This window comes from Erpetoichthys calabaricus, chromosome 5, assembly GCF_900747795.2.
Source record: "Erpetoichthys calabaricus chromosome 5, fErpCal1.3, whole genome shotgun sequence".
In the NCBI taxonomy this organism is placed as follows: domain Eukaryota; kingdom Metazoa; phylum Chordata; class Cladistia; order Polypteriformes; family Polypteridae; genus Erpetoichthys; species Erpetoichthys calabaricus.
In genome coordinates, this window is record NC_041398.2 from 114,973,816 (window position 1) to 115,001,205 (window position 27,390).

Consider the following 27,390-nt stretch of genomic DNA (forward strand, 5'->3'; position numbering starts at 1 on the left):
TATAATATGAAGTATAATATAAACCTCCTTTTCTGCATATTTGCGATCTGTAGGTGTAAAAAGTACACACATTTCATAATAGCATCTTTTCCTTGTCAGTTTTAACTAATGGAAATGGCAAGAGGAGAATAAATAAGCAAGAAAAGTGATGCAAGACTAGTTAGGAAATCAGTAGAGTCATGCAGTTGACATCCATCCCCAGTGATTAACTTATGTGTGCATTCATTAAGCAATAAAATACTCAGAATAGCATTAAGAATGAAACCATACAAAACCACAATATAATTTGGTGACATAGCTTAATAAGGCAATGAGCCGTGTTGATGGTCACACTGTTATTAAAGTAATCCGACACAAACATAATGACAAAAATATAGTCAGAGGACTGTGTATATTTAACACTAAACGAAGTATGGTTTTAAGTGCATAAACAAGTAAGCAACATGAGCTAAGCAATCCTCACCATATTATTTAGAAGATTTTAAATTCAGTGTTGGTCTTGGAAAGTTACTATTATATTATGTTAACTTTCTGGATAAAGCAATAATGAGCCTACTATCAAGGAGATAGACAGTTTTAATATTGTATTCTTATGATTTACAATTTAGCCTTTGCTTTGTTTTGCATCAATTTTTAAGGACTGTTGCAAGGAGACCATTCTGTAAAGACACTGTAATTAAAGCAAAGCTGGCTAGCAAATTTTGCAGTAGGTGAAAAGGAAAATTAAAAGTACAGATAAAGTCAAATATTGATTAAAAAACAACAAAAACTTTTGCAGATATCATCCACAGAAAGCATGGAATGCTCATCCCAGTATCAGTGAAAGAAACATAAGAAAACTTCCAACATACTGGATTATCCATCCATTTATCTCAAAATACACCTAATCCAGTTCAGGGTCATCAGGCTACAGGAGTCATTTAATGTAGAAAGAGGGATTAATCAAGGTTTAAATGGGTTGTTGGGTTACAGGCCTGCAAACATTGGATGGATTGATGGGAGTTAATATACGGATGCTTCAATTATAATCAAGTTCAAATACAGTATGTAATTAAATGTACTAAAATAGCATTTCACATGAGAAAGACCTTACAATATTTTTTTTTTAACTTTGCCCTTTCAATTTACATTAACCATTTAAAATTTATATAGCTAATGAAGAAAACACTAAAAGATTTCACAGTTTGCACAAAATACCTAATGTAAAGTGCTGACAAGATTTTTGCATCAGGGCGCAGTTGATCAAAAGGTTTAATCTGGATCAAAATGATCCAGATTTGAAAATCCCTATACTTGTAATCCAGGGTCATGTAATCCATCTTACTTTTGTCCTGGTTTGTCAAAACAAAATGGGACTGAATCACTCTGATCCAGATACAAATTTTTCAGGATTACCAAATTTGTATTACCAGTGCACTAAATGGAACTGTAAATCACACCGAAGGCTACTAGGCATGTAAAAGAAAAGGTAGTCAGAATGGGGTCACTCAAAGTGGATTTATCTGAAGAAACAAAAAACAGCATATAAAACAATATAAACACCCCTTCCTATTTTCGATGTCTTTTAAATAGTGTAAAAGATAGCCCGACCACAGACAGACACGACACCAGATGTCCACAACACACATGGTTTATTTTGTGACACAACAACACAAAAGCCAACGACAGTGCACAAAACCCCACACTAACTCAGTCCTTTTCCTCTCTTCGGCTGCCTCCACTCCTCTCTTGCAAGCTCCGTCTTCTAGTATGCCGGAAGTGCTGCCCTTGCACCCGGAAGCACTCAGGGTGTACACAGTTCCTGGTTCGGCAGCACTTCCTGGTGTGGTGCAAGTGCTGTACTCCAGGGTTCTAGGACCGTTCAGGCACCCCCTGGTGGTGGCCACGGGTCCCCACAAGGTTGAGCTTCCCAGCTCCATTTCCATGGCCCTGATGGAATCCAGGGGGGCTGCCCTCTTGCACCCAGGGAAAGATAGTGCCCCTTTCCCGGTCTGTCCTTCTTCCAGGCATCCCGGTGGGGAAGGATCCCTGGTTGTCTGCCACAATTGTCAGACCTCATCTGACCCACAAAAAAATAAATAAAAGAGCAAATACATATTACCCAAACACATTGTAGTTATTTTAACCCTGTGTTTAAAATGCCCAGTAGTTGAAAATTAAAAACACATTCATAGTTTTTCATTTGTGGAATGACCAGAAGTTTGAAGCTGTACATTTAGGAGGAGTACCTGAAGTTTGGATTTGGCTTGCTGTAGTTGGGTTAAAGTAATGTGTTTCTCTGCCAGACAAATCTGTGCTTCTGCTCTTTCTGTTTCTCCTTTAAGAAGTGCCCTATATGCATCATCATCTTCAAGGTTTAGCAAAGAAAGCTTCAAGCCTCTTTTTTGAGCTCCTTTTGCAGTAGCTACTGTCTCTACCAGTGAGGATCCACCTTCTTCCACACTAACAGAGCTAAGGTCAAGAATGATTGTTTCCTCTGCATTAGGAGGAAATGGCTCACTGTCCCCTACAACTCCCTGAATCCCACGTATAGCTTCTGGGTTTTCCCCTCCAATAACATCACTAACCAAATCAGTGTACTCACCTCTCCTAAAGTGCTTGATGGTTGCGGTTTAGATGATTTTTGCTACTGCATGGTCCTTGGTTGCTTTGGCATTCAGATTCTTCCATCTAAATTTTATTTGATCAATGGTCCTCTTCTGGCCAGACCCTGTGGCATTCACATTCTGGCTGATTTCAACCCAAATGGCTTTTTTTCTTCTTCATAGCCAACTCTTCTCCCTTAGTAGAATTAAAATGTCCTACTGTTGAAGCATAATGACATCTAACACTCTCCAGCAGGGCATGGGTTTCTGTTACTGTGAAATTAGGTCCTTTTGAGTTTCTGGTTCCACATCGTTGGTGTGGTGAACAGAGTTTATAGGCCATGGGAATGACTGACTTAACAAAAAACAAGCTGAAGCACATCAGCTAATTGATGTTTAAGGGGTGAGGAACTAATCACACAGCCATCTTATTCAGCCTTTCTCAAAGGACTTACAGAGGTCCACCGATATGGCAGGCACATAGAATACAGTCAAAGGGTATATGTGGAACATACAAAACTACTAGAGCAACACACCACTGAGGAACTTAATGCTTAGTTTCAGTTTCAAAATGCTGATATTAAGTACACTGCAGATCTTGTCAAGTAAAAAATTCAAAGCAGAACCAGAAGGAGTCATTGCCTGTCTTTGGAAGTACAGGTCCTCATTGCTCTGTGGTTCTATGCATTTAGGTCTTTCTACCAAGTTGTTGGTGACATTATAGAAGTGGACAAATCAACTGTGAATGATGTGGTGAAAGCTGTGTCAGTCTCTTTGGCCAGCCTGGGCAATCAGTTTGTTTCATTTCCATGGGATGACCATATTTCTCAAACCAAGTCTAAGTTCTTACTTTTGGGAAACATACCCAACACTACTGGGGTTATCAACTGCACTCTTGTGTATATTTAAGCATCTAATAACAGAGAGTGAGAGTACATCAACAGAAAGTGGAGACACAGTATAAACAAACAACTTGTGGGTGATGCTGACCTCATGATCAGAAACTGTGTTGTGAAGTAGCCTGGGCCTGTCCATGACGCGTATATCCTGAGGGGAAAGTGCTCTACACAGAGAGTTCCAAACCAACCGACCAGATGGCATAATATTAGGAGACGGTGCATATCGACTCCTACCATGGCTGATGACCCCTTTGCTTGCACTAAACACACCTGAACAGGCATGCTTCAACAGTGCTCATTGCAGAACATGATATGCAACTGAGTGTTAAAATGGAGTTCTGAAGAGGCACTTTGCATGCCTTAACTTCTTGCAGCAAATGGAACCAAAAGAAGCGTGAAAAATAATACTTGTATTGCCCTGTACAGTATTGCTAACAAGCACAGTGTCCCTCACTGCGATGACATTTTTTGATGCACCTGAGCCTACTGAAAACTCAGACACACCTACTACGGCTTTCTCTCAGAATGAGAGACTGACTGGACATGCAATAAGGGATGCCATTATTAGAAACTATTTTTCATTTTGTCATTGTAATTAAAATAAAATGTGAAATGACAGATCAAATTAAATACATTTTGTTTAATTTTGTCAGCTATTTAGAGGATAATTTTAAGGGGACAAAAGCCTTTTTAACCTTATTGTACTGAAAGGTGTAATAGGCTAATTTCCATTTTATCACTGTAATGGCAAACATATCAGGTGCAAATTATAAATAAATACATTTTTGGATCAAAGTTATCCCAGTCCTAACTAAAAGGTTTTGAACAATGCAAACTGAGAGTTTGATCCAGATTAAAACCTAGATTTGACTATGTGACTTAATCCGATATCAGAATCCATTTTCAAGATCTGACCCAATCCATTATCCAGATTACTTTTGAACAACTAGGCCCAGGTGTGCTATTAGATAGTGGATATTATGGGAACAATAGAAACAGTAAATATGATTATTTTTGTTAGACTTTGTATACATATGTTAATATATAAAAATATTTGTATCCTTATCTTTCCCAAGAGCATTATTAGATACATAGTATTCACATCACATTTTTTTAACTTCAATAATGAGATAAAGGGAATTAAACCCCCATCTCCAATAAGGCTTAAATTAACCTAAATACTCAATTTTTTATCCTCAATTTTTCTTTAATATTCTTTTACCTACACAGTATTTGTGGCTTAAAACAACCAAAAAAAATGGGTTCAGCATTATATTTTTAATCTTCTATACATTCTCCCATTTGAAAACTAGAAAACTAGGTTAAATTTAGTTTTCACACTAATAATACCTAATGTTTGATGCCCTGAAATGTTCTGTGATTACCCTTTTTTTATAAAACTATAATACTCCTTTTTAAAATATACAAAGCTAAAACATTAATTTTAAAGGATAAATTATACAAATATATTTAGATTAATGAACATTGTCATACCTTTAAATATTATATAAAAAAATAAAATGCCCACCCTGAAGTAAATCAAAAGTTGAACTTGTCTTGAAAAGCTCCAACTTTTATTTTCAACATATTTATCAATATATAAACATATACCATTAATAGTAGAAAATCAAGTAACATGTTAACCCTTTAAACAAAGCCTCAATTTGGTTTTCTGCCACTTTGATTTAACTGGCGATAACTTCATCATCCTTCAGTTAACTACCTCTCAAAATAAAGTTCATATATTCCTTTTTCAGAATGTTTACACTGGGAGAATGTTATGTTCTACACATGTTATAACAGAGTAACTTGCTAAATTCAGTAATGTTTTTATCATAAAAACACCATGAATGTTTTTCTTATTTACATACATGTGGGAATAACACTATAACACTATATTAGCGTCAGTGAATGTGCCACGAACACTAAAAAAAAATCTACTAGTAATATTTCTAGTTTTACTACTTTGAAGCAGCATGAAAAACAGGATTCTTTGTTTACACTTTTACTGTTTTCAAGTAAGTATCCATTGTATAAATATCCATTATTGAAGAACCCTGGCATATTATATCATTAGGAAGGGCAGATTGTACTCTGTCAGAATATATAAAGTTGGTAAAGAAATTGTACTGTGTATCCAATTTACAATACCAATAGTTGCAAGATTAAAAAAAACATTTACAAAACAAAAAGAAAAACTGAAATATAAAAAGTGGAAAACAGAATGTGGAATGTTGTGTCATGTGAAGGTTGAAACTCCCTTCTCATTTAGCAGATAACAGTCTGTCCATCAAATTCTACACAATTGAATCAGGATGTTCAAGAAAGCCTGTGGGGGAGATTGGGGGAAATTGTTGCTGTGATACAGCAAATTGGCCATCTTTGAAGAAGAAAGAAAAACACTGCAGCATGATACTGGGGTATGTAATGCGGCACTTTAAAAGCAAAATTCTGTACTTTAATTATGGTGATGAGTAAATGAATGATTTTATGCAGTTTATTTTTTTTAATTGTGCATTATTGTTTGGGTTCCCTCCCACAGTCCAAAGACATACAGGTTAGGTGCATTGGCGACCTGAAATTGTCCCTAGTGTGTGCTTGTTGTGTGTATGCCCTGTGGTGGGCTGGCGCCCTGCCCGGGGTTTGTTTCCTGCCTTGCGCCCTGTGTTGGCTTGGATTGACTACAGCAGACCCTCGTGACCCTGTAGTTTGGATATAGTGGGTTGGATAATGGATGGATTATTGCTTGGTCCCGCTGGCAGGTCTAAAACAATGAAGCCGAGTTTAAAAGGCTTATAACCATTAATAAACTCACTTAATTATTAATCACCAGCTTGATTATAACCTTTATAACTGATGTAATACCTACTGTTAGCCCTTTAGTTACAGATCTCTAAGTCATGCCAGAGAAGCAGAACTTGTTTCAGTTTTAGCTATCCTACACAAGAAAGTTATTTGTTCACAGTCTCACCTCTTCTTCAGTGTGCGTGCTGTCTGTTCACCCCCCATGTTTGCTTTAAGAGTTTTAAAAATATTTGGAGAGGAGGGCATCTGCCGAGCTGGAGGTAAAGAATTGGAAGGTGGAGAAGAGATAACCTGGTCATCACTGTCTGAGGTATTCAAGCTAACACAGCCAGAGAGACAGAGACAAAGAGGTAAGAAGCATTTGAGATAGAAAGATGACTTATGTACATTTTTAATAGCAAATGTTAAAAAGGAATTTCAAGAATGAAAGAAACCAAAGGTCATGAACATCTCAGTACCATGGGGAAGATGCACTGAAGTCTGAAATAAGAAGCATAAAACAGATAAAAGATGACTTCTGCAAGTAACTTATTATCATTTGGAAAAATCAAATACACAGAGCTGAATAAAATACAATAAATACTGTATGAACAGCTTCTGTTAAGATAGTGACTTAAAATTATACATTAAAATATGCAAGTATTTCCATCCACCCACTATCACCTAATGTGTCCATATGGTTCACAGTTGCAAGAATGTCATAATTCAATGTGTAAAACTTCATTCATTTATCCTCAATCTGTTACTTTCAGTACAAGGAATCTACCATAGCAGAAATGTCCATAAGGCAGGAAGAAACTCTGGATTGGTTCCAGTCCAATGTAGGGTATACCGCCGCTGGACCAGTTTTTAGTAACTAATTAAACTAAGTTGCAAATCACTGGTGTAGGGTAGGTGTGTAATATAGAATGCCTGCAGAAACTTCTACAGACAAACAAGGAACATGCAAAGTCCACAAAAGCAGTGGTCTGGCCAAAATCTGAGCCCAAGGCTTTAAAGGACAAGCAGCAGCACTAAACACTGTACCACTGAACTTTGTTCATGTCAAGAATAAACGGAAGTATCTGAATAAATCAGTCTTACTACAGTATTAGATGTAGTATGCTTCTCATAAATTAACTTAAAAGCTCTTACTTGCGTTTGTGAGGAGTTTCTGTGCTGACCGAGTAATGCCTCATAAGTTTTGGTTTAGGTATGCTTGTTATTTCCTCTACTCTTGGAAGGGGCTGCTGGTTATGGCTAGGCATGTAACTGAATGTACTTGCTCTGCGTCGAAATTCCTGGCAGGGAGGCTCATGAGATGCACATTCTAGCTGCTTCAGGTCCTCTGTTGATCCATGAGACTTTAAATGACTAAATTCAACATTCTCTACATGTAGCTCAGAAACCGAAGAATTCTACAAGATAAAATTAAACAGAAAACATTTTTCAACATCAAAGACTTGACTTCTTTTATAGCCTAAGGATTAGAGATGGTTACTTGTAATATGATATTACTATATTTAACAGCATGGTATGTTCTAAAACAGAAACAATACAAATAATAAGAAGACATTTTAAAGAAATGTTATTTCTGAGAAAATACTAAGGAACTCTCTCATTAAACAGAAACCTCTTTCCACAAAAGTACTAATGAATTAAAGAAAATTATTTTCAGCCAGAAGGATGCAAAAATGAATGTTATATGCATAAACAGGGCGGCACGGTGGCGCAGTGGGTAGCGCTGCTGCCTCGCAGTTAGGAGACCCAGGTCCTCCCTGCATGGAGTTTGCATGTTCTCCCTGTGTCCGTGTGGGTTTCCTCCCACAGTCCAAAGACATGCAGGTTAGGTGTACTGGTGATCTTAAATTGTCCCTAGTGTGTGCTTGGTGCGTGTGTGTGTGTGTGCACCCTGCGGTGGGCAGGTGCCCTGCCCGGGGTTTATTTCCTGCCTTGCGCCCTGTGTTAGCTGGGATTGGCTCCAGCAGACCCCCCGTGACCCTGTAGTTAGGATATAGCGGGTTGGATAATGGATGGACATGCATAAACTAAATAAAAAGCAAATCTGGCACTTATGATCTCCTCATCATGGTAGAATGATGTGTATTTTTTCATGTTATTTAGCATGTAGTGCTTCTAAGCTTATTAAGCCATTGCAAAATTTCACTGTGAAATTACGTGTATGATTTGGAGAAATAGTGTAGAAGTAATTTTTCAGCAAAGAACAATTCGTAAAACAGTAATAATAATTATCTCAGTAATTACTTCAGTAATAATACTGAAATGTTATAGAACATGTAGAACGCATCACAGTCACAAAGTACAACTTGGTCGCTGATAGAGACAAATTTTGTTAAGTGGCATACACGCCATCCTCCTTTTTGAGCAGTGCCTATGGCTGATCCCTACGAAATGTCTGACCCTTCTCACTCCCGTCATCTTGAAAGACCTTTGTTACTCCGTCCCAAGTATGGATCTCATCACAAATGGGTAATTTGCTCAATTATCATTTTCCCTTGACAAAAACAGAATATGAACTTATTTTGTTCATTATTAAATGAGCATTTGGAAATGTGGGAATGGATTTTTGATACAATAAACTGCTGAAGAGTTATTGAGTGGCGAATGTAAAAATCTTGTTCCTTTTCAACAAGGTTAAATATTTTAAATTCCTCAATAATTATTGTGATCAACATAAAAACCTGAAATTGGCTTGTTTTGTTACACAATTATTTTGAATTCTTTTGAAGTAAAAATCATGTCAATATCATTTAGTATTCTGGATATATTGAGATTAAAAGACACAAAGGTCCAGAGATAATGGCATGTTTTCATGTGGTTGTTTCGGTTTTTATTTTATTCTATTCTAACTCATATCTAACTCAGATGAAATTGTACAAACAAGTAGAACAAGCACATAAATTCATAATAAACTGCAATCCACGGGTGATTGTAGTTGTAATCGAATAGTGAGTGATATATAATTCCTTAGCGTCTTTTTGGGACTCTTATTAATGAGACCGCTTAATTATCCTTCTTCATAGCAACACCTATGCCTTCTGAATCTGCAAAATGGTGTAATATTGCCTAGAACATTTTGGATGGCACCCATTCAATAACAAAACAATCAGGAAGGAAATTAATGCATATTTTCAGCCTTAAAATATATAAAAAATATATATAAAATAAAAATCGTAAGTTTACATGATCAAAGGTTGAGTGGTTAGCACTGTTGCTCTGGAGTCTTGGGTTTTAGAGGGAGAAAGTAAGAGATGAGTAGGAGATGTTGTTTGGTATATTTGGGTTATGTGCTTCCCCCTTTCAGAGCTTACTTTGGACTCTAAGATGGAGCTGCAAACATTATTTCAGATCTATATTTATTTATTAAATCTTCCAGGGCGAAGTTATAATGTATAATTTCAGCAAAAACATGTATGTCTTGCTTTACATGAAGTCTGTATGAAAAGTAAAAAAAAAAGTAAAAGAGCTGATCAAGATGATTTAGATATAATATTGTATTGGCTTAGTCACTAACCACGTGCAAAACATTATATGCTCAGTGTTGGTTAAGGCAGTTTCTTTCGAGTTCCTCTCTTCGTTGCATTTAAAAACTTACTGCGTTTGGATTTGTTTATATAATGGCTACACTATATAAAATATATCAATATATGAAGACTAAAATAATTCTGAATATAAGAATAATACAAACAAGTGAAATTTTAGGTGAGTTCAACAGATTCAAATAAACAAAACACATATTTGAAATGTGCATGTCATAACCAAGAGCAGTTAATGGCCAAAAATGAAAAAGGTCATAATGTAATGTTTTTAAATAATACATGACTGACTTACTCTGCTTAAGCTGTGGAATTCAGAGCTAGAGGAAGAATGATCTAATTGGACACTTTCACCACTTTCTTTACGGTCACGCAATTTGCTGTTTCCCTGTTAAAACAATGGCATAAAACATGAATGATTCAATTAAAATTACCCTTCATTTTCAGTGCACAAAAACTCCAAAATATAAAGAACTTATTTTTGCTGTTTTTATTGTTTTGACCAATTTATAAGATCAAAGAAACTACCAAAATGATATGAGTATTTTTCATTAGAACAGCTGTGTAATTCATGCAATTTCACTTCACCTCACTTTCACTCTGCTAATCCTGGGGAGATTCTTGATGGTTAACATGCAAAGCAAGACAGACCAGACCACCATTCAACTGTCAGGTCAATTCCCAGATTATCCCACGCTGGTGAAGAGATAAACTCCTCCAACATGTCCTGGGTCTGTCTTTTTTCTTCTCCCAATAAACTATGACTGACACTTCTCTAGTTGAAGGCACAATACATACTTAAACCACTTGAACTGACTGCTCCTGATTTGGGAAAGTACTGGTTCTGTTCCATTTTCCTTCCACACTGCCAAACACATCACCGTATCAAATTAAATGAGGTACAGAAACTTGGCACAACAACTTCTCTTTGGTCACTTGACTCATGATCCTATTCTTTCGTTCCCAACCCAGATCCTGTTACCATAATTAAGGGTGGGGAATGTAATCTAACCAGAAAAACAAACACTAGCTAAGGACTTAGTTCCTGTTTCAAACTAAACATTCACAAAACTAGTGCTACTTCCATTGATTTGTTGGTCAGTCTCATAATCAACTCTACCCACAAATGTGCATAGTATTCCCAGGTACTTAAACCATTCTACTTGGGGTAGCCAGTCATCCCCTTACAAGTAGCAAACAAGTCACTCTTTTCTTGGCGTGAACTACAACCTCATATTTGGAAAATCTTCCATTATCACATTATGCAATAAGCCATTCCTTTGCATACTGGAGACCATAGTCTCATGAGGCCAAGAGAACAACATCTTTTACAAAGAACAGAGATGAAAACTTTATGTTTCCAAAATGGATACTCTTCCAAACTCAGCAAAACCAGAATAATAATGAACAGGAGAGGAGAAAATATGCATCCTAGATAGAGACCAATGTCCACATTAAAGAGAGTTAATTATGTTAAGAATGCTAGCTTAAATATTGTTTATAATTGCGGGTACCAAATGGCTTACAACATAGGCCCAAAAACCTCATACTCATGTAACACTTCCCACAACACAGCAATGGGTGCATATAATCAAGGATTTTCTAAGACCATAACCCAAATGTAGACTGTACAGGAAAACTCCTATGACCCCTGAAATATTCAAGGGAGAAAAACTATTTGGGCCACAGTTTTACAGTCAAAATAAAATCTACATTGAAATCAAAATATACCCTTTGATTTTTTTGTTTTAGAAATAGGATCAACCACACCAATGTGCTAGTGCTAACCTCAATCTATGCTCCTGACACTGCCTCTTCCAAGGCATATCTGCTGGATTTACAGGTCTTTCAACGTGTTCCTTACACCCCCTCATAAGATCCCTTGATGAGGTCAGCTTTTTCCTAGTCCTGCTTAGAACAGTTTAAGGCGATGTCTTACTTATCTGTTTAGCTGTAACTCTTCAGGACTATCTGAAATTCATTCTCATCAAAGATCTCATCAAATTCACCCATTACATAGGCCTTTACTCACTTCATTTCAGTCACTACTGTAGCTGCTTCTTGTTTCAACTGAACGGCTTCCCCTACTACTGGTAATTATTAATGAGCCCCAGGGTTAATGCCATTATAGTCATCAATAAACTTCTGACTATAGCTCCTTGCATATGGCTCCACTATTAATCAGACAAGTCCCTAAACTTTTTAGACATGCAAGAGAACATCTCTGGAGGTTAGTATTGAAATCCAGAATAAAAACATCAACTAGGTATTTATAGCACCATGTTCTACCATGGTGTTGATGGGAGGAGAATTAGTGTAGGGGTTATACTGAAGGAAACAGTATGTCAAGAGTGTTTTGGAGGTTAAAAGAGTGTTGGACAGAGTGTTTATTATGAAGCTGTAAACTGAAGGTGTTATGATGGATGTTATTAGTGCATATGCCCCACAAGTTGGATAAGAAAGAATACTTTCTGAAGTGAGCTGTATGAAGTGGTGGAGAGTGAAACCAAGGGAGAGAGAGTGGTGATTGGAACGGATATCAATGGACATGTTGGTAAAGGGAACTGACAGAATGAGGAGGTGATAGAGATGGTGTCAAAGAGAGGAATGAAGAAGGCTAAGAAAAAGTGTATGTTTTAAATAAATGAATAATTGGACTCGCTCGCACTGGGGAATGGAGAAGGTGCGATCTGCTGAGAAGATGGCTCGTCTCCTGGGGGAGAGAGAGCACAGATGCAGGAGTGAGCGAGCTGATGAGAGCAGGCTCCAGGGAGAAAGGCAGGCAGCTGAGAGGAGAGCTCCTGGAGAGGAGTGAATGTCCGACATTAGGGACAGGTTGACATGGGTCACTCCAGCTTGACCATGTGCGAGGAGTGGGAATGACAAGGGGCCTCATGTATAAATGGTGCGTACGCACAAAAATGTTGCGTAAGAACGTTTCTACATTCAAATCGCGATGTATAAAACCTAAACCTCGTGTAAAGCCACACACATTTCCACGGTAGCTCATACCCTCTTGTACGCAAGTTCTCCGCTCGGTTTTGCAGACTGGCGGCACCCAGCGTCAAAGTAGCGCTACTGTTCCTGTGTGGTTACCCTTTCTTTTTTAGATCCACATCCCTGACGCGGCTTTATAAATACACTGAAATTAACCGCATATTGTTTATTGTGAATTTCCCCTTGGGATTAATAAAGTATCTATCTATCTATCTAGTTTATTGCATCTGATTGTAATTAATCTGTATCAATATAATGGTCCACAAAATGGTCAAACTATTCCAAATACCATAACTGCTTTAGCATTGTTACTCTCACTGCACCTTCTTTTTCTTCTTTCAGTTGCTCCCGTTAGGTGCTGTCACATCGGATCATCTTATTCCATATTACTCTCACTGCACCACTCGGAGTATTTATATTACTGTATCCGAGTATGAATCACAGCTGTACAGCAGCTGATCAGAAAGAGAATTATCGGTATACAGCATCAAGCACACGCTGCCTCAGCCATGCTGTCTATTGAACTGCTCTCATACGGCAAACGCTTCAGAGCCTTTCCTGAATTGACCTCGCAGTTCAGAAACAGTTTCATCCCAAGAACTCTAAACGCACTCAATCAGCCCATCAAGTGCTCCTTGTAGAACTGTTTGTACTTTTAAGTACAATTACCTCACTGTAAACTTGCGATAGTTATAATATTGCACAACCTGAGCCACTTTATAAAGCGCATATTTACATATGATGACGATATCATTTTTAAGATGAAATGCAGCAAAATATGTTTTTTATATTATATAGATAAAACTTTAACTTCATTTAAATAACTGATATTGTTAATAATTAAACATGTGAGGACACTGTGCTGCAGCGCTAGCGAGCCGCTTGCACTCCGTTCACGGATTGTTCCTGCCTCGCGCTATATTCTTGCTGGTGCTGACGTGACACTGGAAGGATAGATGGATAGAATAATTAAACACGTACTATGAAGATATTTCAATGTTCCTTAAAAATTTTGAAGAATCGGCGTTCTAAGCTTACAGATGGCTTAACGTCTATTACAGAGCTGATTGTGTGGCGATTGGGTATTTGGAGAAACAAAAGTAAGGACAGGAATTGGAGGTTAGTACGTTTGAAAGAGACAGTACTGCTAAAATAAAGTACTTCATTGAAGGTCGCGCACGGCTCAGCAAGCATCTTGCATGAGACATAAACAATCACTGCACCACCGTGTTCCCATGTTTAATAGCATGCTTTAAGTCCTATCATCATGAAAATGATATCACGTATACATCTCAGTATTTTAATTATTCAGAGAGCTGTAATATCACGAATGTAATGGATTCTGTGTCCTGTCGGAGGAAGAGAAAGCCCGAAGCACGTAGTGATTCACACACATAGAGGATTAAATACAAAACAAAGCATTTAACGTGCTACTTTAGTTACAATGGGATTGAGAAACTAGTAAATTAAACGATTTTAAGATGAAGTTTATGATGTTCTACTTTAATGACAAAATAAACTACGTGATTAAAGTGGAAGTTTAGAGATAAAAGTTGACATTTCGTGCTTTTTTCCTCACCATGTGCCTTTATTTTCTCTGTACCCTAATAAGCTTTCATATGACACTCAGCCGGTGGGCTACAACTCGCCTTTTAACGGTGACTTTGATATGTGACTTCTTTTTTATTTTCGGGCACTGTGCGACTTTGTGAACTTGAGCTTTCGAGTTTCTCCGACACACTATGTCATTCAATCATCTTCCTTTTGTTGTTTATACCACTGTTTAATCCAAAAAATAGTATGTTTTTCCTTGCCTCCACTTGGTATTCGCTAAAATTCTTCTATCTTCCCTCTTGCTTTTGCCATCGTTTCTTCACAGAAGGCAGAGCTTAAGGGCTATTTATATTGATTTGCATATTCAAAGAGGCGTAATTCTGAGAGGAGTTGGGGCGGGACAGCAGGTGCGTGCACGTGCGTTACTTTTCACGCTGACCGAGATTTATGGAGCGGAAGAACATGGAAGTTGGCGTTCACACAGATTTATGCATCTGGATTTTTTTGTGCATAAGCACATTTCCGCTTTTGTGCTTACGTCATGTTATAGTGCAAATTGTACGCATGGCGTTAGGCATGAGGCCCCAGGTGTGTGAATGATTTACCGCAAAAGACCGTGAAGGCAGTGGGTTGGTCTATGAGGTTCTGACTGAGAGCCCCAATGTGAGCGCAATGGCCTTTGGGGGCCCAAGCCTAGGTCCAGAGAGGGAGCCTTCCTGTAGCCATGGAACGGCAGAGACCCGAACCCATGGAAGGTTGGCCGTGTCTGTTGGCAGGCAACTACTCTGCTGTAAGGCCTGTATGGGATAAGGAAAGGAGACATCAGTTTTAACAAAGATGCACTGGTTTTTTTAGAAAAGGACAGTTTCCGCATTTTCGGCAGATAGTATTAAGGATTTAACTGTAAAAGATATCTCTGTTTTAATTCTGTAACGCCACTGCAGGGTGGGGTTTGTTTTGTTTTGGACGTGCTCTGTCTCTTCGTATGTCAGAGGACTGGAACATCGCGAAGTGGGGTCTAGCCTCATGTGGGGAGGCAAAATGGGGGGGGTGGGAGGATAAAGGGGGGAGAGAAGGAGAGCAGGTTATATCTAATCTATTCTTATAATCCTTATAATTATAAATATCAATGCAGCAACAGGCTAACATGCAACAACTCGTGGGGAATCTTGAAACTAAGATTAAAACTGCCATATTACCAATTAAAACTATAAAATGACATTAAAAACTCAGAATCAATGTCTCCATGATGGGACAGTTAACTTTGTGAGCTGGAATGTTAAAGGCCTGAATCACGAATTAAAGAGAAAGAAAGTATGCTCTCACCTAACAGGCTTAAACGCTAAATAGTATTTTTACAGGAGACCCACTTACTAACCAAGGATCAGTTCAGATTACAAAAAGACTGGACTGGCCAAATGCTCCATTCTAGCTTTATAAAGAAAACTAGAGGGGTGGGAATTCTCATACATAGAACAGTTCCATTTGTAGCATCAGAGGTAGTGTCGGACCCTGAAGGGAGATATGTGATGGTCATGGGCAACTTCATCCATCCATCCATCCATTGTCTCCCGCTTATCCGAGGTCGGGTCGCGGGGGCAGCAGCTTGAGCAGAGATGCCCAGACTTCCCTCTCCCCGGCCACTTCTTCTAGCTCTTCCGGGAGAATCCCAAGGCGTTCCCAGGCCAGTCGAGAGACATGATTTTGACAAATGTTTATGCACCCAATGTTGATGATAAGGAATTCATGCAAAATCTATTTGCATCCATTCCCAATGTGAACACTCATAAAATTATAATGGCTGGGGACTTTAATTGTGTTTTAAATCCACTCTTAGATAGGACTCCTGTGACAGGGGGGACGACATCTAATACTGCAAAGATAATTACACAGTTTTTAAATGATCACAACTTATCAGACCCCTGGAGGTTTCTTAACCCAAACTCAAGAACATATTCGTTCTACTCACCAGTGCATTATAGCTACTCAAGAATTGATTATTTTTTTATAGATAATAATTTCCTGCCTACAATTAAATCATGCAAATATGACACAATTGTTATCTCTGACCATGCCCCTCTAGTCTTGGAGCTAAAATCAATAAGCCCCTCGTACTCACCTCGCAGATGGCGTCTTAACCCTCTTTTATTGGCAGACGAGAACTGCACAGAATTTATATCCAAACAAATCACCTTCTTCCTAGAGACAAACACGTCTACAGAGGTTTCTGCAGGAACACTCTGGGAAACTCTAAAGGCCTTCCTAAGAGGCCAGATTATTTCATATCTTTCCCATAGAAACAAATTAGAAATCAAGAAAGTGTCAGAGCTAAGAAATGAAATTACTAGAATAGATGAAGAACAAGCCAGGCGTCCAAATGAAGTTCTCCACAGGAAAAGGCAGGCCCTGCATACAGAATTTAACATCTTAACAACTAAAGAAATTGAACAACTTATTTATAAGTCTAGACAGCATTACTATGAACACGGAGAAAAAGCTAATAAGCTTTTAGCTCAACAAATTCATAAACAAGAAGTTCACAATGCAATACCAGTAATCACCAACAAGAATGGAGAAGAAATCATCGACCATAATAAAATAATGCACACATTTAGAGATTACTATAAGTCTTTATATTCCACTGAGCCCAAAGAAGACAACACGCAATCTAATGCATTTCTGGATAATTCACAAATACCACAAATAGATGCTTTAAGTGCTGAGGAACTAGATAAACCTCTAACGCTAACAGAATTACTAGACGCTATAAAGTCACTACAAAGCGGGAAATCATCAGGCCCTGATGGTTACCCCGTAGAGTTTTATAAGAAATTCTCCACTCAGCTAGCTCCACTCTTATTGGTAACATTTACAGAAGCTAAAGACCACCAAATACTACCTCAAACATTTCGACAAGCATTAATCACCGTCTTTCCTAAACAAAATAAGGACATGTTACAATGTGCATCATATAGACCAATTTCACTCCTGAATAATGATGTTAAGATACTCTCAAAAATCCTAGCTAGAAGGATGGAGAAAGTGCTGCCCTCGGTAATATCACAAGATCAAACTGGATTTATTAAAGGCCGACATCTATCTTCAAATCTCCGACGCTTGTTTAATGTTATATATTCACCAGCAAAATCAAACACCCCAGAGATATTACTATCATTAGACGCAGAAAAGGCATTTGACATGATCGAATGGAATTACCTTTTCACTGCATTGGAGAAATTTGGGTTTGGCCCGAATATTTGTGCTTGGATTAAACTACTGTATACCAGTCCAGAAGCTTCAGTTTGTATTAATAAAATTTGCTCAGACTACTTTAAACTAGAACGTGGTACCAGACAAGGATGTCCCCTGTCGCCACTGTTGTTTGCAATCGCTATTGAACCACTGGCGGTTCACTGCCGAAATTCTCATCAGATAAAGGGGATTGTCAGAGAAGGACTGGAACAGAAAATTTCTCTATATGCAGATGATATGGTCTTATATATATCGGACCCAGAAAACACTGTCCCCGCTGTTTTAACAGCACTAACAGAATTTCAAAAGATATCTGGTCTTAGAATTAATCTGAATAAAAGTATACTCTTTCCAGTGAACTCACAAGCATATAATATTAAATTAGACACCCTACCTTTTACCATAGCAGATCAGTTTAAATACCTAGGGGTAAATATCACAAGTAAACATAAAGCTCTTTATCAACAAAATTTTGGCGTCTGTATGGAAAAAATTAAGCAAGACTTGCATAGATGGTCAACCCTTCATCTCACTCTAGCCGGAAGAATTAACATTGTTAAGATGAATGTCCTTCCTAAACTTCTCTTTTTATTTCAAAACATTTCAATATATATCAATAAATCGTTTTTTAAACAGTTAGATTCAATAATAACCTCATTCATTTGGAACTCAAAACACCCACGTATCCGAAGAGCGACCCTACAAAGACCTCAGGCAGAAGGTGGCATGGCTTTACCTAATTTTCAGTTTTATTACTGGGCAGCAAACATACAAGCCATAAAAACATGGACACAAATAAATGCACATACACAGGCTTGGTCTGCAATAGAAGTAAAATCCTGTAGTACTTCTTTATATTCCCTGCTCTGCTCTCCAATAAATGAAAGTTATCGCAAATATACTAATAACCCAATTGTGCTTTACTCACTCAGAATATGGAACCAAATTAGGAAGCATTTTAAGATGGAAAATCTTTTATCAGTGGCACCTCTGCAAGGGAACCACCTCTTTCAACCTTCGCAAGTATATCCAGTTTTTAATACCTGGAAAAGTTTTGGGATTAAAATGCTCAGAGATCTTTATATAGACAACATATTTACATCTTTTGAACAATTACGTTCAAAATTTAACCTCCCAGCTACACATTTCTTTTACTATCTTCAAATTAGAAATTTTGTTAAACAGAAATTGCCCGATTTCCCCCACCTTGCACCCTCCACAATGCTGGAAAAAATACTGCTCAATTTCGAGGAAACAAACACTATTTCCGCAATATATAAAATCTTATTAGAGTCCCTACCTTTCAAAGATCCAAGAGGACATTGGGAAGAAGATCTCTTAATCAATATATCAGAAAAGGAGTGGAAGGTAGCAAAGCAGAGAATTCACTCGAGTTCTATATGCGCAAAGCATAGAATTATTCAACTAAAAATTATATATCGAGCTCATCTGTCTCGCTTAAAACTGTCCAAAATGTTTCCAGGCCAGGATCCAACCTGCGAGCGCTGCAACCAAGCTCCTGCCTCACTGGGTCACATGTTCTGGGCCTGCACCAAACTAACATCATTTTGGACAAAATTTTTTAAGTGCCTCTCAGACAGCCTTAGTATCACAATCCCTCCTAACCCACTAACAGCTGTGTTTGGTGTCCTTCCAGATGGACTTAAATTGGAGAAGGACAAACAAACGGTGATTGCATTCACTACACTCTTGGCACGCAGACTTATTTTGTTAAATTGGAAGAATCCTAATTCTCCTCTTATAAGTCAGTGGGAAACTGATGTTTTATATTATTTGAAATTGGAAAAAATCAAATTTTCAGTTAGAGGATTTGTACAAAATTTTTTCAAAACTTGGCAGGATTTAATCAATATTATTTTAGAATAAGAGAATTAACTATTATTGCATTTAACTCACTTCTCCATCTCTTATTTATATAGATATTTACTTCTCCCCTTCTTTTGTCTAATGTTGCCTTATTAAAAAGCTTAAAGAAATTTTCCTTTAGCTAAGCTCTCCTTCTCAGCGGTGGGGTTTGATTTGTTTTCAAATTTGTTGGGTTATAAATTGATCTGTTTGTATGGAATGATTACAATGAAAATTAATAAAATAAAAATATTAAAAAAAAAAAAAAAAAAAAAAAAAAAGAAAAGGACAGTTTCCTGCCAAATGGTTTTTAACATTTTTTCATAGGATTTATTTATTTGAATTTTAACCTCCATTTTCATTTTTATCGGATTATTTATTTGTTATTGATTTTGCATGGTACTTTTGAACATTAATTGGATTTGTTTCTTTTAATAAAAGCACTGAGCACTGTTTCACCTTCCCCTTGCTTCATGTGGTGTTCTCATTTGCTCGCCTCATCCCTCAGAAATGTTACTGGCAGTGGTGAGTTCCAGAGGCTCCCAGTGGGACCCAGTAGCATGGCCAACCCTCACCGTCACAAGTGCATTTTGAGAAAAGGAGACTGGAGACTGTAAAGTGGTGGATGGGGAAACCGTAGTTAGGCAGCAGAGGATGGTGGTCTGTAGGATAATGCTGGAGATCAGGAAAAGGAGGAGATTGGGGGCAAGGCCAATGATGAAATGGTGGAAGTTGAAAACGAAGAAGGAAGGTGGACTTTAGGGAAGAGGTACGAAAGGCACTAGATGGCAATGAAGAGTTACCAGATAGTTGGGCAACTACAGCAGAAGTGATAAGGGAGAGAACCAGAAGGGTGTTTGGTGTGATATCTGGACAGAGGAAGGAGGACAAATAAATCTGGTGATGGAATGGGTAAGTAAAGGAGAGTACACAGAGGAAAAAGGTTGGTGGAGAAGAAGTGAGATAGACAGAGAGATGAAGATAGCAGACAGGAGTACAAGGAGATAAGGCATGAAGTGAAGAGAGAGGTGGTGAAGGCTAAATAGAAGGCATATGATAAGTTGTATGTGAGGTTGGACACTAAAGAGGGAGAAAAGGACCTGTACTGATTGGGTAGACAGAAACTGAGTTGGGAAAGATGAGCTGCAGGTTAGGGTGATAAAGGATAATGATGGAAACGTACTCACAAGTGAGGAAAGTGTGTTAAGCAGATGGAAAGACTACTTTGGCAGGTTGAATGAAGAGAGGAGTGGAGAATAAGGGTACCGGTACTGATCCATAAGAATAAGGGTGATGTGCAGAACTGTAGTTTCTACAGTGGGATAAAATTGATAGACATAAGTTGTGGTATTGTATGAGGAAGTTAGGAGTAGCAGAGAAGTATACAGAGTGTTATAGGATATGTACAAGGAAAAGTGTGACAGTGGTGAGATCTGATCCTGCAGTAGGATTCAAGGTAAAGGTGGGATTACATCAGGGATCAGATCTGAGCCCTTTCTTATTTGTAATGGTAATGGACAGGTTGACAGTCAAAATTAGATAGAAGTCCCTGTGTACTATGATGTTTGCTGATGACATTGTGATCTGTAGCAAGAGTACTGAGCAGGTTGAGGAGACCCTGGAGAGGTGGAGATATGCTCTAGAGAGCAGAGGAATGAAGGTCAGTAGGAACAAGACAGAATACATGTGTGAATGAGAGGGAGTTCAGTGGAATGCTGAGGATGCAGAGAGTAGAGTTGGCAAAAGTGGATGAGTTTAAGTACCTGGGATCAACAGTACAGAGTAACAGAAAGTGAGGAAAAGAGATAAAGAGAATTCAGGTAAGCTGGAGTGGGTTGAGAAAAATGACAGGAGTGATTTTTGACAGAAGGACACCAGCAAGAGTGAAAGGGAAGGTCAACAAGATGGAAGTGATACCAGCTATGTTATCATGGTTGGAGACAGTGACACTAACCAAAAAACAGAAGACAGAGCTGGAGGTGGCAGAGTTAAAGATGTTAAGATTTGTATTGGGTGTGATGACGGTGGACAGGATTAGAAATGAGTACATTAGAGGGACAGCTCGGGTTGGATGGTTTGGAGACAAAGTCAGACAGGCGAGATTGTGTTGGTTTGGACATGTGCAGGGCAGAGATGTTGGGTATATTGGGAGGAGGAAGTTAAGGATTGAGCTGCCAGGTAAGAATAAAAGAGGAAGGCCTAAGTGGAGGTTTATGGATGTGGTGACAGAGGACATGCCAGAGGTGGGTGTGACAAAGCAAGATGCAGAGGACAGGAAGATCTGGAAAAAGATGATCCACTGTGATGAGCCCTAATGGGAGTAGAAGAAGAAGAAGTATTCACAGCACATAATTGTTTACTGTTCTGGCATTTTGTGTTTGTCCACTTGGTGTCCTACCTGTCCAGATCATGTTCACCAACAAATGATGATCAGTGGACATCTCAGCATCTCTCTTGGTACCCAAGGTCAAGATCAGATGAGATTATTAAAAAAAACAATCATTGACCTCTGATCTACCTATGAGAAACTATGTGTTAAAATATGGTGTTTGTTATGGGCAATAATGAATAGAGAGGTCTAATAATTCACTGCCATGATTCCAAATTGTCCGACAGTTTCCCTCAATCACACCTTTACAGGAATCTCCATCTTTACCAATGTAACAGCTGAAGTATCCCAGTAGGGAGTCAGTGGATGGTGCCCCTTTGAGCACTGAATGTAATGACTCTAAAATGGCCAAGTACACTGAATAGTAATCAGTGCATACACAAAAACCTATAGTCAAAGTTGTCCACTCAAAGTTACACTGAGCAAATCTTTTGTCCAAAAGAACAATTTCCAGTTGTAAGGCAATCATTTGGAGGTGTGTGAATATCCTCACACTTACCTGGGACTTTTCCCATCAAGCAACTATAGGCAATAGACCACTCTCAATGAAGAAGTCTGGTTCTATAGGTAATGCATTTTTCAACCTCCTGCACAAGTTCTGGCTAATTCCTTGCCAGTTTGCATTGCCAAGTTTACTATATCTGGATCTGTCCATTCGACTAGTATTACACCCAAACCACAATCTGCACCTTGTAATGGTGGACCCACATAAAAGTAATTCAGACAAATTCAGAAAATGTAACTCTACATCTTTACTCACCCTTGATAAAATCCCTTCCAGAGACTCAGTTAGAGACCTTTTTGCTCTAGACTTCAACTGCTCAAGACGAAGTCTACCAGCACTCATATTTAGTTCATTTGACATATCTTCTGAGACACCCTGTGAAGATTTATATTTACAATCATTTACACATTGCATTTAAAAGTATTAAATTATGTAAATTCTAAAACCAGTTTTACATAGCAAGTGTTGCATATCCACTATATCTCATTGTTAAAGGGAGATTTACCTGCTTAATATCCCCATTGTGACTGTGTACATGGCTCTTTTGTTTCTCCTCATACAAACTTCTCAAAATTGACATTACCAGTTCATTTTCTTTTTGGTCAGATTTTGGTCTTGCTTTCTGAAATAACAATGCAGTTTATTGTTAATAATTACACAAAGATTAAATATGGCTTAAACAATTACCTACATAGAGTATATGCTTTATCTATTATGAAGAAATAAGAGCTGCAGTTTTAAAGATAAAACATTTTAAAATGCATTTGCAATCTGAGAAATACTCCCAATATCCAATAGTAGCATGATGGTTTAGCACTCCTGCCTTACAGCTGCCGAGTCCTACACTTAAATTGAGGCTAGTCAACATATGTGTAAAATATGTACATTCGTCTTGTGTCTATATGAGTTTCACTTAGTGCAGTTCAGTTCCGCTTCTACAATCCAAACAGTGGAAGCCAGGTTGATTGGTAATCATGCAGTAAATTGGTCCAATGCTGGTGTGTTTGCAATCCATCCTGTGAGGAAATGATGCCACATCCAGGGTCAGATTCTGAAGTATGCCCAGTGCTGTTGCTGTAAGTACCAGCCCCATTTACCTTAAACTGGTTTTTGATGGATTGATGGAAACATTCCAATGTACAAAACATTAATTACTATTTTTAATGATTTATTTATTGTTTGACAACAAATAAACACATATTATAAGTCAGATATACACTCCAAATTCAAAAGCAAGTAAAGATAAGAGATAAGCTTGTGTGTGCATCTTGTCACTGAGGAACAGAAATATAATGTAAAGAATTATCTCTAAATATTCAGGGTTCACCTTCAAATTAAGTTAAACAAAGTTCTGTTTAATCTAATGTGCCTTAAGAATTTAGTATAAATAAAAACTGGTTTACTGTATTTGCACCGTTAGCTCTAAAACTGTAAATGTTTTCGTGTATACGTATGCACTGTACAGTATATCATTTAATACGTGCATAAGCCTAACTAACATTTTTAGCAGTTTAAAGCAAAAGCATTTGCATTACAATTACACTAGATGTCACTCTTTTAAAAGTATCAGAGCTTAGCTGCCTCAGGACTAGTTATTTTCAAAAAACAGACTGCAAGTTGATTGTACTACTATGTAGTGAACAGTTTAACAATAACATTATCATCCTCACCATAATTGTTATATATCACTTATAAATACATTTTTCTTATGTTGAAAACATTTAACAAAAAATTGGGGTGGTTTTTTGGGCGCTGGCGCAAATTAATCTCATTTCAATTCATTTCAATAGGGAACATTAATTTGAGATACGAGCATTTTGACTTACGAGCTCGGTCACGGAACGAAGTAAACTCGTATCTCAAGGTATCACTGTATAGCGCTTTTCTCACTACTCAAAGCGCTCAGCAATTGCAGGTTAAGGGCCTTGCTCAAGGGCCCAACAGAGCAGAGTCCCTATTGGCATTTACGGGATTCGAACCGGCAACCTTCCGATTGCCAGTGCAGATCCTTAGCCTCAGAGTCACCACTCTAGGAAGAAAGCATTGTTTTATGAGGCACCCTTGTGATAATGAAAGGAAACTAGAAATAATTATTTTATCAAGGATTCTTGGTACTATTTTTCCTGAGGTAAGAATACATTTCCTGTTTACTTGTCTGTTCACAGAATATTTCATGAGTGGAATTATGACAACCCCACCAAACCTCCAATGCCAAGGTATATTCTGTTTGTAATCCTACTTTTGCAATTATGTTCTTTCATCAGTTATGTTCTGCTATGGCTTGTAACAAGAGAGATGCACAATCACATGATATAATTGTTTTTGCTAAATGGCACTTACATTTTGTTAATTAAAATATGTGTTGTTATTTTACATAGCCCACACAGTGGAATTCATGCCAAGTGGCAGTGTAGTGAAAACAGCACATAAAAGTTTCATTGCATTTTTTTTTTTTTTTTACAAATAACAATAAATCTTAAGTGAACTAATTACACTGAATTTTACTTTTAATAAAAGACTTATTTTTGAAAGAGTCAAGCCACTTGCACATCACAGTTTCTGTGTTTAGTGCATTCATGATAAAAAAAATGAAAAAGGCAGTGTGTGCGACAGGAGCAGATTGAAGCAACACAAACCAATTATCAACTTTTTAAGTGCATGATGAGTAGCTCTGCTGAGGATACGGTAATAAAAGAATTTAGGACAACCTGTTTGAGTGAGTAAACTCACTGACATTCACCGATACCAAGTAATTCATAAATAAAAAGTATACAATCATAAAAAGTCTACACATCCCTGTTTGGTCTTGTGATATTACCGAAGGTAGCACTTTCTCAATCCTTCTAGCTAGGACTTTAGAAAGTATCTTTACATCGTTATTCAAAATTGAGATTGGTCTGTATGATGCACTTTGTAATAAGTCCTATTTTGCTTAGGAAAGACAGTAATTAGAACTTGACAAAAAGTTTGAGGTTGAATTTTATTGCTAATAAAAGGGGAGCTAGCTTAATTGAGAATTTTAATAAAATCCAGCAGGGTAGCTATCAGGGACTGCTGCTTTCCCACTCTGAAGTGAGTTTATACAGTAGCATCTAGTAATTCTGATAGTGCCAGAGGTTTACTGTATCTAATTCCTCTGCACTGTGAGTATCTAGTTGTGGTATCTGTAATGCATTCAGAAATGCATTAGGTTGTGTCTTGTCTTCTTTAAACTCAGTAGAATATAAGGACTTATAGTAGTCTCTAAATGTGTGCATTATTTTTTACTAGCCAACCCGCGGCATACCATACGCCACATAATCAGGCCGCTTTTTTAATGATTTTTAAGCACAGGGAGAAAATTAACATTTGAAAAATCAGTAATGTAATAAATCACCAAGAAAAGTAACATTGTAACAATGCACGGAACGAACCAACATACAATTGTCCGTGACTGAAAACTGGCGGACCGCTGTCGCACCTTCTCCTCCGAGAGCGAGGGATCGAGGTGGACGGCACTCGGGCGTGGAATGGGAGGAGAGGGGAAGTACGGCCATTCCGCCCTCTCCATCATGCTAGTCTGCTGATTTCTTGTTCAGTATGCACTGCCTGCTCATGTGCCCACCCCCCAACTCATCACCTGAGTCGTTTTCCTCTTTGCACAGTCCACATGCACCTGTGAGTCACGTAGACTTTTCATTGTTGTTTTCGGTTTTGGCTGCTTTTCTATATATAATCCACCAAGTCACCCGACCATGGTAGTAGAATTGGGGGGTTGGGGGTAGTGGGCTGTGTACAAAGGGCAGGGACGTAATCAGTGCGAGCGTATGACCCGCTAGCCAACCCGTGGTGTAGCATACGCCGCATAATTATGTATTAATGGGTGAACACTTGCTGAACGACACAGTTGTCCAAATGGGGTGGGTTTGTGGATACCACTGTGAGTGAATGAAAAGATGGACCTCTGGAGAGAGCAACATACAATTGTCCGTGACTGAAAGTGGGATCGTCTGTGACGATGGAGGCCACGCTGGTGAAAGTTACTTCGTCGGTAGGGATAAGTTTCAGCACTTGTTCATTAAGGTGTAGCGAGTCTTCGTTGTTGACGCTTAATATAGCTTGCGTACTGAGTTGTTCCGGAGACACAGTTGAGAAACACTTTTTTAATGTCTTTTAAGCACGGGGAAAAAATTAACATGTGAAACATCCGTAATGTAATAAGCCACCAAGGTAAGTAACATTGCAATAATGCACGCTACGATCTGATCGCTGTAAACAGAAGTGAAAACAAAATCAGCCCGGTGCATTCTTTAACTGCCTTGTAGCACAGTGGTAGCGTTGCTGCTTTGCAGTAAGGAGACTGTGGAAGATTTTGGGTTCGCTTCCCGGTTTCTCCCTGTGTGGATAGCGCTTTGAATACTGAAAACACCGGTATATCAATGTAATGAAGTATTATTATTCTTATGCATCCAGTGCTTGCTCTCTCTCGCGTGCGCCTGTATGTATGTGTGTGTCGCTCGCTCTCTCTTGCTTGCTCACTGCACGAGTTCCTGCAGGCATACCAGTAAGTGAATGAAAAGATGGAACTCTGGAGAGAGCAACATACAACTGTCCGTGACTGAAAACTGGTTTTGGCAGATACATGCACATCTTTTTGAAAGTTTGGCCCTGTGCCTTATTAATTGTCATCGCTAAGGCAAATCTAACAGGAAATTGTCTTCGTGTTAAAGTAAAAGGCAAATTATCCGCGACAAACAAACTGTTTTACACGCTGCATACCAACCAGTGGCGTAGTATACGCCGCATAATCACGCCGCTTTTTAAATGTTTTTTAAGCAGAGGGAAAAAAATGAACATTTGCAAAATCCATAACGCTGCTTTCAGTAAGTACAATGCACACGCATTTAATTTGTTGGCCACTTTTTGCCAGCCGTCTTTTCTGGTTTGGGCTGCTTTTACAGTGTTACTGCTTGTGCATATTAAATCTTGAAATCCTTCGAGTAACTAATTAGCTAACTAACAT

General features: G+C 38.2%; 1 protein-coding gene across 1 annotated transcript in view; it reads right to left on the reverse strand.

Moving 5' to 3' along the window:
* Positions 1-27,390, reverse strand: part of tbc1d1 (TBC1 (tre-2/USP6, BUB2, cdc16) domain family, member 1) — a 307,517-nt gene that overhangs the window by 152,648 nt on the left and 127,479 nt on the right. The window contains 5 exon segments of the mRNA XM_051928202.1: positions 6,456-6,608; positions 7,424-7,686; positions 10,121-10,213; positions 22,644-22,763; positions 22,894-23,010. Of these exon segments, the coding sequence (XP_051784162.1) occupies positions 6,456-6,608; positions 7,424-7,686; positions 10,121-10,213; positions 22,644-22,763; positions 22,894-23,010 (746 nt within the window).